Source organism: Hippocampus comes, unplaced genomic scaffold, assembly GCF_001891065.2.
Source record: "Hippocampus comes isolate QL1 unplaced genomic scaffold, H_comes_QL1_v1.1 scaffold83, whole genome shotgun sequence".
In the NCBI taxonomy this organism is placed as follows: domain Eukaryota; kingdom Metazoa; phylum Chordata; class Actinopteri; order Syngnathiformes; family Syngnathidae; genus Hippocampus; species Hippocampus comes.
This window is the reverse complement of record NW_017805281.1, coordinates 1,677,184-1,691,965: the sequence shown is the minus strand read 5'-3', so window position 1 is coordinate 1,691,965 and position 14,782 is coordinate 1,677,184. Positions and strand designations below refer to the sequence as shown.

The following is a 14,782-nucleotide window of genomic DNA, read 5'->3' as shown; positions in this document are numbered from 1 at the left end:
TGAAGCTAACATGCCTGATTTTGGAATGTGGACGGAAGGCAGAATACGCAGAGGGAACCCACTTGGTCACTGGGAGGGAGGCAGGAGCCCAGATTTCAAACCCAGCCATCTGGAATCGGAGGCAGAAGGGCTGATTTTTTAAATTAAAATAATTTTTAGCTTCACTACCTTCATACAAAGACATTCAGTTGGAAAACTGGTACAAATGACGAAGTGTGCGTCGAAAACGACCTTTGATTAGTGAACAATGGCCATCAGGTGACACATTGTTACAGTTCTTTCACATGGACGCAACTCATTAGCTGTTCGCGCCACAAAATTACAAAATGGCGGCGGCTGAACTGTGCACCTTTCAAATCCTGCTGACTCCCACGCTAGAATACATTGAAAAAATAGTGCATGCAATTAGCGAGGGGGAAAATGGATCTATTCTATGTTATTTATGTTACCAATAAAACTGGACAGCACGCACGATATGTCGTCTTATTTTTTTCTTTTTTTTTTCAAGCATCGTATTTTACAGTAAACCTATTGAACTTCCGGTTCAATTTACTAAAGTTGTTGCGGTGCAAGTACATCGTACATTACCGTAGTAAATAGTCTGCGGTACCTCATGGACTCGACGTGTAACAACCGAAACACAATTTTTTTTCTGCTGACATAAATTATGGACAATGTGGAACTCGAATAAACCATATTGTGTGAATATTCTGCCGGTTTATTGGCAACAAAGGGCCCTTGATTACATGGGTTAGGGGAAGGGTCGGCATCTCACAAAGAAGTAATCGTCGCAACGGCTATTTTTCATGACTCCAAATACATCCACAAACCAAGAACTGCACAAATCTCAGTAATTTAAAAAAAAAGTTCAATTTATCTCTGGAGTATTTTATAATATTGAAAGCAGTGAAATCTGGTGATTGATTGTAAAGGGGGAAAAAATATATATTGAATCTAAGTGAGTGAGTATTTGAGCATCTGGCTGGACCACACTCCTGAGAACCACCCAAATAAGCAAAGGCCTATCCTCGTGTCCCTGCAGGCACAGGGACACCCGTGAGACCGCCGGTCCGAAAGTGTGGACTGACAGAAGACGAAGGCGGCGGCGAGGCGGGAGCGTGACAGGAAGAGCCGGACGACGACGGGGAGGCTTACTAATAGCGGCCACCCCTCCCCCGCCCCCCTCAAGGTGAGAAGCCATTCCATCAACTTCTTTTTTTCCCCTCAAATTGTCAAGGGTCATGTCATAAATCATGTTTGTAGCGTGACGTGTTTTTAATGGGTTAGCCCGAGCCGTACAACATTGAGTTTCGGAGCAAAAGCGATGCAATATGCATAGCCACAGTGGAATGTAATCAAGTCAGCATGAAGGCAATAATGCAATCACGACGATTCAAAGAAACGCAAAGCAATTAAAACAAGCAATGGGGCTTTGCTCCTTTGTTCTTTATTACTGTTGTTTGATTGGCTTTTATGGAAAATGTGATTATGTGGAAAGATTTCCAGTTCATAAACACCAAGCGCCACCAGAAGCAACAGCTCAGTCACGGTCCCGCTTTTATTCAGCAGAGCAGCAAAAAAAAAAAAAAAAGCAACTGGATATTTTGTCATCTATGCGAGCTCGCTGAGACACTCGACACAACTCTTGAGAGTGAGATGTTCCAGATGTATCCAAGCAGCCCTCAGTCACACTTTAATACAAAGAGTAAAGCGGCTCACTGAGGCACGTTTCTTCTCCTTGACTTTTTTTTTTCCCGCCCTCCTCTGCCCACTGCGGACTACGAGGTTGGTGGCTTCAAACGGTCCAACTGGCAGACACGCACTTCATGCAGAAACGCTCACGCGCACTCTGCAGTACCATATTCGCAAACGCAAGCTTCACTACTCTCCAGCCAATTTCGACATGCGTCGGAATCACCGGCTGGGTGCACCGGGAAGCACTGTTGCATATGCCGAATAGCACTTTGCCATCTTTGCAATTGTGACATCCAGTCAGGAGATGGCACTTACAATCCTTACTGTGGAATTTCTGCGGAAAGGGATGGAACACTTTTTTTCTCAATTAGACAAGACTAGGGCTTGCCTTAACAAATCCCCTCCCGTCACTTCAACATAGTTCCTTGGAACAAATATGCCACAAGATGGTACCAAAGCAATATTTTGATGTTAGATGTGGTGGTGTTGGCCTGAGTTCAAAGACCGCAAATATACATGAATTCACAAGATATGGGTTACGACGGTATTTTCATCTTGTTCCGATTTTTCATGACTCAATTGCTTCAGACGTTCATATTGTCTATGGGTGCCGCCTCGAAGCTACAGTTTGCGTGCGCTTCGGGCGAGACCAAACGATCGACAAAGGGTCTCAAACCCACAGCCCGAGGGTCACTTGCAGCCCCGCAGGACGATATTTTGTGGCTCTCTACGAGATATACAAGTTTGATGTGAATGCGGTCCACGTGTTTTTGGTGGTGTCGGTGCCTGAGGCATTTGTGTCTGTTTTTAATCACTTATGGGGTACCTTCTGGACCATGACAAATTTCGGTGAAACTGAATTTTAAGTGACACCCAAGTGGAAGGAAAAGATGACCTGTCACTCAATCCCAGTCATGTCATTTTCAAAATATGTCAGGAAGAAAGACTTTGGCGACAAAAACGTTTCTAGAAGGTTTTTTGGTTGGGCACAGATGCACCTCAACATATCTTCAATCCACCGAGTAAGTTGCGGTGATCAAGAAATCTGACGTCGTGGCTCACGTGGACATTCTGAGTATGCAAAGCAGCAGGTTGGTGAGAATGATATGAAACTGAAATGTCGTTCATGTTTTAAACTGTTGTTAATAGAGATTGAGAGGATTGGATTAGTTGTGCTGTTGTGGAATACTTAATGTGGCCCAGACTTTATCTGTAGCAGCAGACCCCGTATAAGTTGCGTTCGAGACCCCTCCGATAAACCAAACTGTGCTTCAGGACGCACGGGTATGAGGACATAACACCAAGCCAACTGTGTGTTTTGGAGTGTAGGGCAGTTCCTGTACTTGTGAACCTGCGAGAACATCGAGAGACCCGAAATGCTGTCGGACCCTCTGCTTTCAGCCTTATTAGATGTGGGCACGGTTGGATGACAAAATATTGCGCTCTTTGTGTCTCTTGGTTTGACAGTTACTGCTCCGGGCGCTCAAAGTCAGTGAGGGTGACGGGTCTCCTCTTAGAGCCGTACCATTTCTCAAAAGCACCTGCGGGGTTCTATTCTTGGTACACGTCACTGAAATTTTGAGATCAACAATATAACATGCACTCGGCGAGCTCCTCCATCCAAACTGCCCTTGCATTCAAAATCGTCTTTCCAGTCAACATTTATCACTGCTCGCCATTCGTGCCGTCAAACGTGCTCTCTGTTATGGCAGTTTGATTAACCTTGTCGTTCCCAAAGTGCGAACCACTTCTGGTGTATTTTCTTCTCAATTTTCTGCCCCGGGAGACTGAAACACCGCGCAACGGAGAAAACTCATCTCATTCACCCCGATGTCATCATTTCAAAAGTTAATGGGCGAAACTGTATACTGTCCCGGTTTTGAGACTTTCATTCGCCTTGTGCGGTGATGCATCACGTTGAACAGTTTACAATCTATGTTTTACAATTAGCTTTTATTTTGCTTTGTCTTCCTCTGTCGCCAGGTCTGCATTACAAATGACAATCTTTTCTCAATCGCCTTACCTGGAGAAATAAAGCTGAAATACAAAATAAACCTTGAGGTCCGAACAACATTAAGAGGAATGAATAAATGTAACGGATAAAAGGAAAAGCAACACATTTAACCGTTACAATCCTGTACTGGAAGCAGCAAAATAAGCGCAAAAACAATTCATCTTGGTTTGTTTACACTTGAACCGGGATGCCGGTTGAACTTGCTCATGTTGACAAACATGAATCATGGCTCTCCACAACTGTAGAACCTGCAGTCTCGTGTCCTTAAATGGCCAACAAGTGGGTGGACTATTTTGCCAACGATAGCAACTTGATACTCTCACTATTTTTGTGCAACATACCGTTCTGTCCGCCTTCCACCATGTCCGCCATACTTTTTTATCTGCAACCATCTGTCTGGGGTGTTCTCCCTGTAATTTTGCTCCATGGCATACTGAGAATATGCCTCTGGGATTAAAGTCTTTCCAGAGCTCATCTGGCTCTGAAATCACCTTTGGGTGCCCCAGATGGCACAGGAGGTGTTGGCGGCGAGATGGAGAGGGGTGTCGTTTCACTTTCCTCCTCCGCAGTCCGGTCGGAGATAAAAGGTCGGCTGGGAAGCGGGATAAATCACTGAAAGCATCTGCGCGGTAACCTGAAATTGAGACAACAGTGGGAGGCAGAAGACCTGACTTCTCAGTTATTGTTAGCATTTCAAGTTTAACACGCGAAAGGAGCTCCCTTGTACTCCCCAAACATGACGAAACGGGACGAGATGTTAAAACGTCAGTGAGAAAGGATTGATTGAAATTGGGGGTCCGGTGGGGGGGAATACAAGCGGCATCATAGACATTAAAGGCATTTTATTCATCCTTTCCCCAGATCCGTCTCTGCCTGAAAAAGGATATCCGCGGAAGTATCTTCGAAGCGTGGAAACACGATGCCATGAACGCCACTCGTCCACTTTTAAGATCCAGACGGAGGACTTTGGAGCCGTCGTTTCCTAGCTGGAACTTTTTGGCATGGGAGTTGAACTTGAACCTGAAATGATAAATCGCATTTCCCCGCCTGTCCTTGTTTTTAAAATCCCCTCCAAACTGGTCAAGTGAGTCTCCCTTGATGCCTCTCCGACCTCCGACGGGTTAAGACTCTCCTCGGCTATGGGCAGCCTGGCGACAGCTCCCCTCGGCGGGTTCGGGACCGCCACCACTGCCGCCGCCGCTGCCTCCCCGGAGGTCGCGAGCTGGACGTCCTGGCCGAGAAACGGCTCGCCGGAGCTCAACCAGAGCCTGGCGGAGGGCGGCGGCGCCGGCATGGCGGTGGCCATGAGTGCCGGTGTGAACAACTTGACACGGGAGGGGGTCACCAGCTCGGCCATGAAGGAGAAGAACTGGCCGGCGCTGCTCATCCTGGTCATCATTGCGCTGACTATCGGCGGCAATATCCTGGTCATCCTTGCCGTGTCGCTGGAGAAGAAGCTCCAAAATGCCACCAATTTCTTCCTGAGGTCATTGGCGGTGGCCGACATGCTGGTGGGCATCCTGGTCATGCCCATCTCCCTCATCAACATCCTCTACGGTGAGTCTGCTTGACGTCTCACCCTACCAACTGTAAGGCCAATCAGAACGCTTGCATTCGGCTGTCACTCTGCCGAAAAAAAACGCTCGCCGCGTCTCACTTTCAGTCGCTTTTTTGTTGTGTTGTCAAAGCAGATTACGCCTGGCCCCTTCCCAGCACCTTGTGCCCCATCTGGATCTATCTGGACGTGTTGTTCTCCACCGCTTCCATCATGCACCTGTGCGCCATTTCGCTGGACCGCTACGTAGCCATCCGCAACCCCATCGAGCACAGCCGCTTCAACTCCAGGACCAAAGCCATGATGAAGATTGCCGCCGTCTGGACCATATCCATCGGTATCGATATATTGATGATTCCTTTCCTTCAATCATTCTCACTCAACGCCATTTAATTGCCTTCACGCCATTCACTTCTGCAAACGTTTTTCTTTCAGTCGAGTTAAATCAATCCATAATTCATATGGTTGCTGTCCAGCAGCGGAGTTTTATTCTTAATGATTACATCTAAAAGGAAAAAAAATATCTTCAATTTGCCCTCTCAGGTGTGGCATAAATTCCACACTAACAAGAGAGAAGGCATGCAGCGAGTCTTTTGAAAATGCACTTTTAATGCCCGCCGGGCACTCCAGACTACAAAATTAGCTTTGAAGTAGCCGAAGTGAACCAAAACACCTCAATGTCTCATTAAGAAGACAAGAAAGGCTCGACAAAGGAACATTTTAAGCGTCTCCTTCTGTTTGGGAGGCTCCTATGTGTGTGCGTGTGTGTGGTGTGTATGTGTGTGTATTGGCAAGCAAGCAGTGCCAGAAATCTTTCACAAACGGTTGACTTGTTGTTAGGAGGTGAACCAAAACAATCTTCTCCAAGTGTTTCAACTTGTAAATAAAGAGCTTGACGAAGGCAGCAAGCTGACAAAGCAGTTTTGTTTTCCGCAGGTGTCTCCATGCCCATCCCCGTGATCGGCCTCCACAACGAGGACAAGGTCTTTCTCAACGGCAGCTGCGTGCTCAACGAGGAGCGCTTCATTCTGATTGGCTCCTTCGTGGCCTTCTTCATCCCGCTGGTCATCATGGTGGTGACGTACGGCCTCACCATCCAAGTGCTGCAGAGGCAGGCCACAGTCTTCCTGTGCAATGCAAAGACATCCCCCCAGCAGACTTTGCAGCCCCCTGCCTCGGAGATCCATGTGAATGCCCCCCCGAACCTGCCAGACCCGCCAGGTGAGCTCCCAACAAGCCACTTCACAATAGGCGAGGCGACACTTCAGGGTGGCAGATTTGTCCCCAGATAGTTCCACCCCCCAGAAAAAAATCTCAACGTATTCAGTGGAACTTGTGCATGAGGAGGCGAACGACATTGTAAATAGTTGTGCAGAGAAGGTTGCAAGGCTGCCTGGTGATGGAGTAGCATAAGTATTTACTTATGGAGTCTCTGTTTCATCATCACGGCAGGTTTAGTTCGGGTTTCTGCCAAGCTGAGTACTTTGTCAGTAATCGGAGCAACAGAACAGTCCAGCTCAAGCGACCGTAGCCTTAACCAGTGACAGTAGATGACAGCCGGCTCGCTTGTCTGATCAACCAGATTAAGTGAAGGCGACAAGTTAACTGACCAGTCGACTTGCCGCAATGACGGTGAGAGGTCGATTAATTGCCATGTGTTTTGGTAACATGGACGTTTCACTGAAATCAACAGGCGGAGTGTTTGATGCACCAAACTAGCTGTTGTCACTCAACTGTGTGGAAATATTTGACTAAGAATCACATCAGTAGCACGGGCACTTGCAAAATATGGAAATCACAGCTCAAACACAACAAATGCTAACGCTAGCTGACGAGCAACCTTAAATCCTCACGTCAGCTTTCAGCAAATTCACCAAAAGCTCTTCCGGCACATCGAAGACACAAGGGATACTGTACTGCTGTGGTCGATCAATCGGCTCTTTATTGTGAAAAGCAACATTGGATGTCACCAAAGAAGACATCGAACTCGCTTTTCTCTCAACTGTCAGTTTTCATCCCACAAACACGCTCGCAATCAACTTCCTCCTTGGGCTGGCCCGACCCCCAACTCACTCATCAAATCACAGAGACCTTCATGGTCTCACAGACACATGCATGTTTTCTTTTTTCTTTTTTTTTTTTTTTATGTATCACAGGTATACAAACCTTGAATATGGAAACTTGTGGCTCACCCGATCCTGCTATATTGTTCTGATATACTGTAGTGACCCTGCAGTTGTCATGTGAATTGGTGTCGAGTTTTACAAGGCTGACTCTCTGCCAAGCCACGAAGGTATCTGAATGTGAACGTGATGAGCAAGTGCGACTGGATGAAGGGGTCAAGGGAGGGGCCTGTGCACCCAAGGATGGCAGGGAGAGTGACTGAGACAGCTTGCATTTGAAGTGGCACCTAAAAAAAAATCTGACATCATCAATTACTTGGTCAACTTGACTAGCATCACCTGAACATTGACTTTTTTTTTTTTTTATATTAGCGGTGACATCTGAGAACGCTTGTACTTTTGCTAATAATAAATTTTGCGACTGTTGATTGGTTGTCGATGAAATGTTGAAGAAGACATCTAAGTTGGCCGCCTCCCCCCGAAACAGAGCTCAAGCCGCCGTCCGACGCCGGCATCCTCCTCAGCGTCTCCGCGTCGGAGAGCGTCAGCATCCTTCCCGGCTCAGAGGCCACGTCGCAGCTCAGCTCGCCGGCCGCCGGGCCCGGACGGAGCGACGCCGCCGGTTGCCACGGGCGACGGGGAATGATGCAGGCCATCAAGAACGAGAGGCGGGCCTCCAAGGTGGGATTGATTCTAGGTTCTCGTAAGATTTTATCTTAAAAGGATGCCAAATGGTTCAGTTTGAGGAGGGTGCAGATTATGTGTGAGCCAAAATGTTGATGGTGTAGACTCCTCACTGTATGCGTTTTTATTTGGGGTTTTTTACACCTGTTCTTCCTCCACGTTCTATCATATGTATGCTGCAATTATGTCCTTTGACTGAATTTGATTCCAGGGGTGTTGTTGAAGGTCAGAGCTCCATCAACTCGGGTCCTTTTCTTGTGCGAGAGTAAAAAATAATGATAGGAGATGTACACCCTGAGCCCAGAGGACCTTCTACTTCAGGGATACAGTACAATACAATTCATCTTTATTTATATAGGGATGCCCAAGTCTGGGCCATGAGAACCCCGAACCAGCCTGTTGTAGGTGTCTCCTACCTCCAACACACCTGATTCAAATGATCAGGACCAATCAGGTGTCTTGGAGGAGGCAGACATAAAAAAGAGGTTGTACAGGGGCTCTCGAGGACAGGATTTGAGCACCCTGTTTCGACTCGACCCTAGAAAGTAGGGCTAAATGATGAATATGCAATATAATCGACAGATGATAAAATGCGATTTGACCGGTCATTGGTAACGGAGGAGTTGAGCGCAGGCAAGAGACATCAACGCTGGTATTAAAGCAAGCCGCACAACGTGCGTGGAATTTTTCATGAGGTTTCCCTGAGGCAAGTATTGACTGTGTGGTCTTTTTTGCCTCGCGAGATTTAAAAAAATATACATATAAATAAATAAATAAAATGAAAAAAACAACCATGCACTTACAGAATTACAGGAACTGTTCGGTTAAATACACACTGAAAAAAATGATTTGTCTAATTTACTTGACACCATGTAATTTACTATAGACTATACGTTTATTCAAAAAATGTAACTGGAACCAGATTTCATTTTGTGCACCCACTTGGCGAAATGAAATTGAATACATTCAACACACCATTTTTTTCATTGTAGACAGATCATTTATATGTATACATAAAAGTGTTATCTTGAGAAACTGTCGTCATTTTATTTTATTTTTAATAAGTTAGCCGATTGCTGTTCAGTAAAGGCAGGAGACCCACACTGTCTCATGCATTTATTTACTAAATAAAGTAACTTCCAATAAAGCATTGGCAAAGCCAGTTACCATTTTTATGTTGCACTAAAAAAAAACCAAGTGTTGAATTTACTCAATTTTATTTCGTGAAGTGGTTGCACAAAATAAAATCATCTGGATTCAGATTAATTTTTTAAAATAGATGTATGGTCTGATTTTAGTTTGTGCAACCGCTTGAGCTTGACGAAATAAAAGAGTCAATTCAACACACTATTTCTTTCAGTGCAGGCAGCGTTGTCGGCCTCCAAAAAAGTAACTTGTCTCATTTTGTAAGAAGGGGTAAAAAGTAATCAGTCAAGCTAAGTTACTTTTTTTTCAAGGAAACCAAGGCAACATTTGAAGCGAAATTCTTCAAAAGAGTCCTTGTATCTTCTTTCACGGTGGTCCTTTCTCCAGCGTCATCGGAACTTCGTCGTTTGAATGAATTACTGTCCCCTAGTGGCTACTACGCGCACTGCATGGCGTTCTCTCCATCCACGCGTCTTCTTGTCCCTCTACCTCCTCTTCATCTTCCCTTTTTGCTGTCCGCCTCCAGGTGTTGGGAATTGTCTTCTTCCTCTTCCTTGTCATGTGGTGTCCCTTTTTCATCACCAACGTCACTTTGGTGCTGTGCGGCGCCTCCTGTGGAGAGTCTCTGCTTCACGAGCTCCTCAACGTCTTCGTGTGGGTGGGCTACATCTCGTCCGGGGTCAACCCGCTAGTCTACACGCTCTTCAACAAGACCTACAGGAGAGCCTTCTCCAGCTATATCCGCTGTCGCTACAAAGTGGGCGCCAATCCCAACGTGGTTGGGGCCGGACAGGTCTTGAAGAACCCGCTGCTGGCCCCGCCGCCATCCTCGCACGCCGTCACGCCGCTCCTGTCGGACGGCCACAGGAAGACTTCCGCCCAACGAAGCCGTGACAGTAACTGTCGAAACGGCGGTCAGCCAACGCCAGACCCGGAGGGCGTCACTGACGAAGGGACACGAACGGGGAGAGGCGAGGCGCCCTGCTTCACAATATGCCACGACGTTAGCAGGGCCTTTTCAGAAACCGAGGCCGATACTGAGGAACAGGAGCTGTCGCTCATCAGCTACTGCCCTGCCTCCGCGTTTCACACCAGCAGCGTGTGACATTTTTGGACACAGACTTGTGGCTCGGCTTGAAACGTGTAGGAGGTTCTCATCCCGGTCTTGGGAGCCAGCAGAACCCCGAAATCGAATGTAAAAAGACAACCGCTGGTCTGACAGCGCCATCCAGTGGCCATGTGGGCCCTCGAAAGTGTGTGTTTGTGTGGTGCGTGTGTTTTAAGAGAAAGAAAAGAAAACTAAAGTTCGAAATGATTAGGTTGTTTAGAACCTTCTCTCACACATGCATGCACACGCGCGTGTCTGTTATACACACACACACACCAGGGGTAGGGAAGTCCGGTTTCCTCGAGAGCCAAATCATGCCTGTTTTAGATCTCGTCCTACTCCAACACAACTGATTCAATTGTTCATGATCGTTTCAAGCCTCTACAGTGCGTGCTGATGAATTGGTCATTTGAATCAGGGGTGTTGAAGTAGAATGATATCTAAAAATAATATATACACCACTCACAAAATGTTAGTTAGGGGTATTTGGCTTTCAGGTGTAATTGATGGAAAGTGTAAAAAGGTCACGCTACATTGATATCATATCATGGCAAGGCGTCCCACTCTTCTTGAAGGGCAGCCCTCAGGTCATTGACGTCGGGTGCAGAGTTTCGAGGCTCTACATGGCCACTCAGCTGAAAGTGAAAGCCATTCCATTTGAGGTACACCGGTCTCCAGGAGCCGTTCCCTGATGATGGGACCTCAATCATTGTTTGGCATTGTCGTAACTTTCTGTGACTCTTCCAGTCTCTCGATCTCTTTTGCAACTTGCTGATGACACTCTGTGACACTCGAAGCTCAGTGGCCACTTCTGTTTGAGAACGTTCTGTTTGAAGCATGACAATGGCACAAGGTAGTGGTGATTCATTGTTAGGTGTCGTCTTGGTTTCATGTTGTCAAAATGTGAACAGTGTGATGAGGACGACTCTTTAAACACCAGCTCGAATTGAACCAGGACATTTATTGGTCGAAATAAGGATCAAACGCTTGTTGTGAATTTTGTCGTTAAGCTCCTCGTTAGATAACAGCAACTTGTGAAAAAAGTACTGAAATATTTAACAGTTGGACTTCTGCATTCAGAAGCTAAGAGGAGGTCACATTAAGTTCGCCTGCATAGGTTTGAATACATTTCAGGCTCGTCCTGAAATTTCACCTGAAAGCCAAATATCCCAAATTTTAACTGAGTTGTGAGAGAGATGACACATACATACAAAGTAGGTCTTCCTCAGATGTGATCCAGTCGCGTTTGCAAAGTTGAAATTGGAAGCCCAGAGGTCAAAGGTTATATAATATTAGCACAGGCTTTTTGAATGCAATCAAGGATGAACATAGAAATTTTCTTCTCGGTCGGCCTCGTTCATTTTCCGACAATGTGCTTTTTCTACATGAGGTTATGAGGTGTGAGCATATCAAGTGTGTATGTTTGGACCACGATGGCCTGTGGCCTGGCCGGTCCTATCTTATCCCGTCCGGTCGAAGACGCACGGACGACGGAGCTCACGATAAGCTCCTCGACCGTTGTCTCGACGTACAGGGAGAGGTTTACTGGCAGAGTTGGGCGAGTATGTCAAAGCCTCTTGGAAGTTGTGATCAACATTTGATTTGATCCAAAATGGTCTATTCTGAGAAACCATCCTAATCTCTTGTCATCGCAAAAAGATCGACTGGTCTTAACCGTTTGAGGGAAGAGATCTGAATCTATGCCATCAAAGAGTGATCCGAAGATTTATCATGATAGGAAAGGAGATTTGAGATCTTCGCGTGTCTGTCATCAGAGAAAGAGAGAAGATATATTTCCAGTTAGTAAGAAGAGTATTCATGCGTGTGTCCTTGAATGGAAACTTGCGGCAGACTTTTTGTTGCTAGGCAACAACAATTTTGCGCAAGATGAGGCTGTATGGCTGTCTCTCAAGGTGCTGCGTGCGATGTTTGACCTCAGTATAACCCGCCAAAAGGATTGAATAACATCACAATCTCGTTTTGAAATGTTGACTCATTTGCATATGAGCATGGCTACACTTTTATGCGTCCCCAAATATATCTATCCTCAACTCTGCCTGTAAACAACCAGGAAATCGCCAGCATTTTTTTTTTCTTTTGACGGTAATCAGTCACCGGGCAAATAACTTGTTCTGTTTGTTTCAAGCGGGGTGCTGCAATTTGATTAAAAAAAAAAATTCCAATGCATAGCCACGTGTCTTTTGACTTTTGTCCAACTCACAGAAATACGGAAAGGGGTGTGTTTAGTCACTGTTAAAAAAAGAAGAGAAAACGATTCAACATGCTGTATGTCAACTTTTGCGAAGCTCTTCAAAATATTTTTTTCAAGAAACAGTCTACATTTCAGATGTTATTTCAAGATTCCACATGTTCATTTGGCATATGCACAGTAAAAACAACGGCAACTCTGAGAACCGGGATGATTTCGCAACCCAAACCGCTGCCCCCACCCCTCCACACACTGACACAAAGAATAGAAAAGCAAATTTCAACAACGAAAGATAAATATTGAAGGCAATGTACACAAGAACAATTTAAAAACAATGACAACTTTGGCAACAAATCCAAAAGGTATTCGAATGAATGTGATTTCTAAATAATACAAATAGTGTGATATCTTGCGACGTTCAAATGACTATCTGAAATGTTTTTTTTTTTTAATCCTGACAATTTTTAATGCATATTCTAATTAAAAATAAAAACTGTGATGTCTTGCAACACCTTGAATTCATTCTGCCAGGATCAGCACCGCGGAGAGCGAAGCGAAGATTTACTTGTAACCCAACAACGACACCATGTGGCGACAGGACATATGCTTCTTGGTAGCACGTGACGTGTCTACGGATTTAAATTAAACGTATAATTTCAAATTTCAAGCTTGTGGCAGTCAAAATTAACCCTCGGAGAATCATTTGACACACACGTCAATCACGTTGCGTCAATTTGAAGCGCCGACGTCACAGAGTTTCACGCGTAGGCGGTGATTGACGGAAAGAAGAACGGCGACTGCAGTCGTCACACATATACTCGTATTGAGAAACAACCCTAAAGAGGATCTCAAATAATACATCCATACAATACATCCTGATTTATATAGCGCTTTATTTAAATCTAATCGACACACACACAAAAATAACATGTTAAGATGTTGCATTTTGGTATGAGTACAATGATGAAATAAGACGCACTACGTGCAAAAAAGTACTGATATACCTAATTTTGTTCGTTTGGCACTTGAACGACATACAAATAATGAAACAAACGTGCTCACTGTATTCACCAGCTTAGGTAGATGATTTCTACATCCTATTTTATTGTGAAATGTGTACCGGAAGTTGTGTCTGGTTCACCGCAGGGCAGCTTGATGCTTGTCATGTCGACGTCGCTACCGTGGAAACCACAACCGAGCAGTCTAGCGGCAGTCGATCCTCCCATCAGTCCGCACGTCCATCCGCTGATCCCCCAAAACATGGACGCCGCCAACTGAGTGGAGGAGACGAGCAGAATCGTCGGAAGGCTTGAGAAGGAGGCATCAGCGAAAAGCCAGGCGGCCAGGTAAGTCTCTGAAACGGGAGCGCGCACACGCGCAGACGCCGAGGCCCCGCACGTACCTACACGGAGACGCGCTTCAACCGCAAAGGCCCCGACAATCGACCTCACCCCACCCATTCCATCGCCTCCACACCGACCCCACGCCTTCCGTGCGCGTGACCGTCGTCTCGTCGTGTTCGTCTTAGGAATTGACATGCAAGGACGTGCGTGCCTCAACGAAATGAGCACAAAGCTCGCGCCAAACAAGGCATGGGTGTGCGCGCGCACACACCATGCACGCATATGTTTCCCATGTGTGTGCATGTCACATGTACGACTGCCTACCCCAGGTGCCTTCTAGCAAGGCACCAATACCCCCTGCCGCCCCTCCTCCCTCCCGCGAGCTCTCTCTCATTCTCTCTCTCCCCCACCTCTCGGACGTTCTGGTTGCCTCGGCAACCACAAGATATGCTGCTGTGTGTCAATCGTGTTGCACTCGAGGATCGTCAAGCGTCGTTCGTGAGAAACATTGGAATTGTTTTGCATTTTTCTCGTGCACATTTGCATTCTGTAGCGATTTCTCTGGCGCTGACGTCACCAAATTGTGGCAGAAGGAGCTGGAATTTGGCACAGGCGCTCACTGGTGCCAACTTGAGGTGGAAAAGCCGAGATGAGAGCAAACAAGCTCGCTCTCGTTAGGCTTGTCACAATCACTCAAAGTCAGACGGCACTTGTGCCTGCCCGGCCGTCCCTCACTCGTGCATTCGCACCAGTAAACCCACCTTGCCCACCCACCCCTCTACCCCCATTTGACCTCGTTGGGCCCCCCGAGCTCACTGACACTTTTCTGCCGGATGACTTGCTGCAGGCTCGCTGAGATCAACACATTCAATTGTGAGGGGTCGGGGGCGGTGCTGGCTGGGGGG

General features: G+C 46.4%; 2 protein-coding genes across 6 annotated transcripts in view; both read left to right on the top strand.

The window, feature by feature from the left end:
* Nucleotides 1-10,991, top strand: part of htr2cl1 (5-hydroxytryptamine (serotonin) receptor 2C, G protein-coupled-like 1) — a 48,991-nt gene extending 38,000 nt beyond the window's left edge. For both annotated transcript variants that reach the window (XM_019871397.1, XM_019871396.1), the window contains 6 exons: nt 1,043-1,189; nt 4,571-5,266; nt 5,401-5,601; nt 6,201-6,485; nt 7,875-8,068; nt 9,744-10,991. In XM_019871397.1, the coding sequence (XP_019726956.1) occupies nt 4,849-5,266; nt 5,401-5,601; nt 6,201-6,485; nt 7,875-8,068; nt 9,744-10,322 (1,677 nt within the window). In that variant the 5' untranslated portion in view covers nt 1,043-1,189; nt 4,571-4,848 and the 3' untranslated portion in view covers nt 10,323-10,991. The remainder of the gene's footprint in view (nt 1-1,042; nt 1,190-4,570; nt 5,267-5,400; nt 5,602-6,200; nt 6,486-7,874; nt 8,069-9,743) is intronic.
* Nucleotides 10,992-13,434: 2,443 nt separating this feature from the next.
* The window catches only part of LOC109516667 (wiskott-Aldrich syndrome protein family member 3), a 15,619-nt gene continuing 14,271 nt past the window's right edge, over nt 13,435-14,782 (top strand). For all 4 annotated transcript variants that reach the window (XM_019871401.1, XM_019871400.1, XM_019871399.1 and 1 more), the window contains exon 1: nt 13,435-13,880. The gene's annotated coding sequence lies outside the window, so the exon portion shown is untranslated. The remainder of the gene's footprint in view (nt 13,881-14,782) is intronic.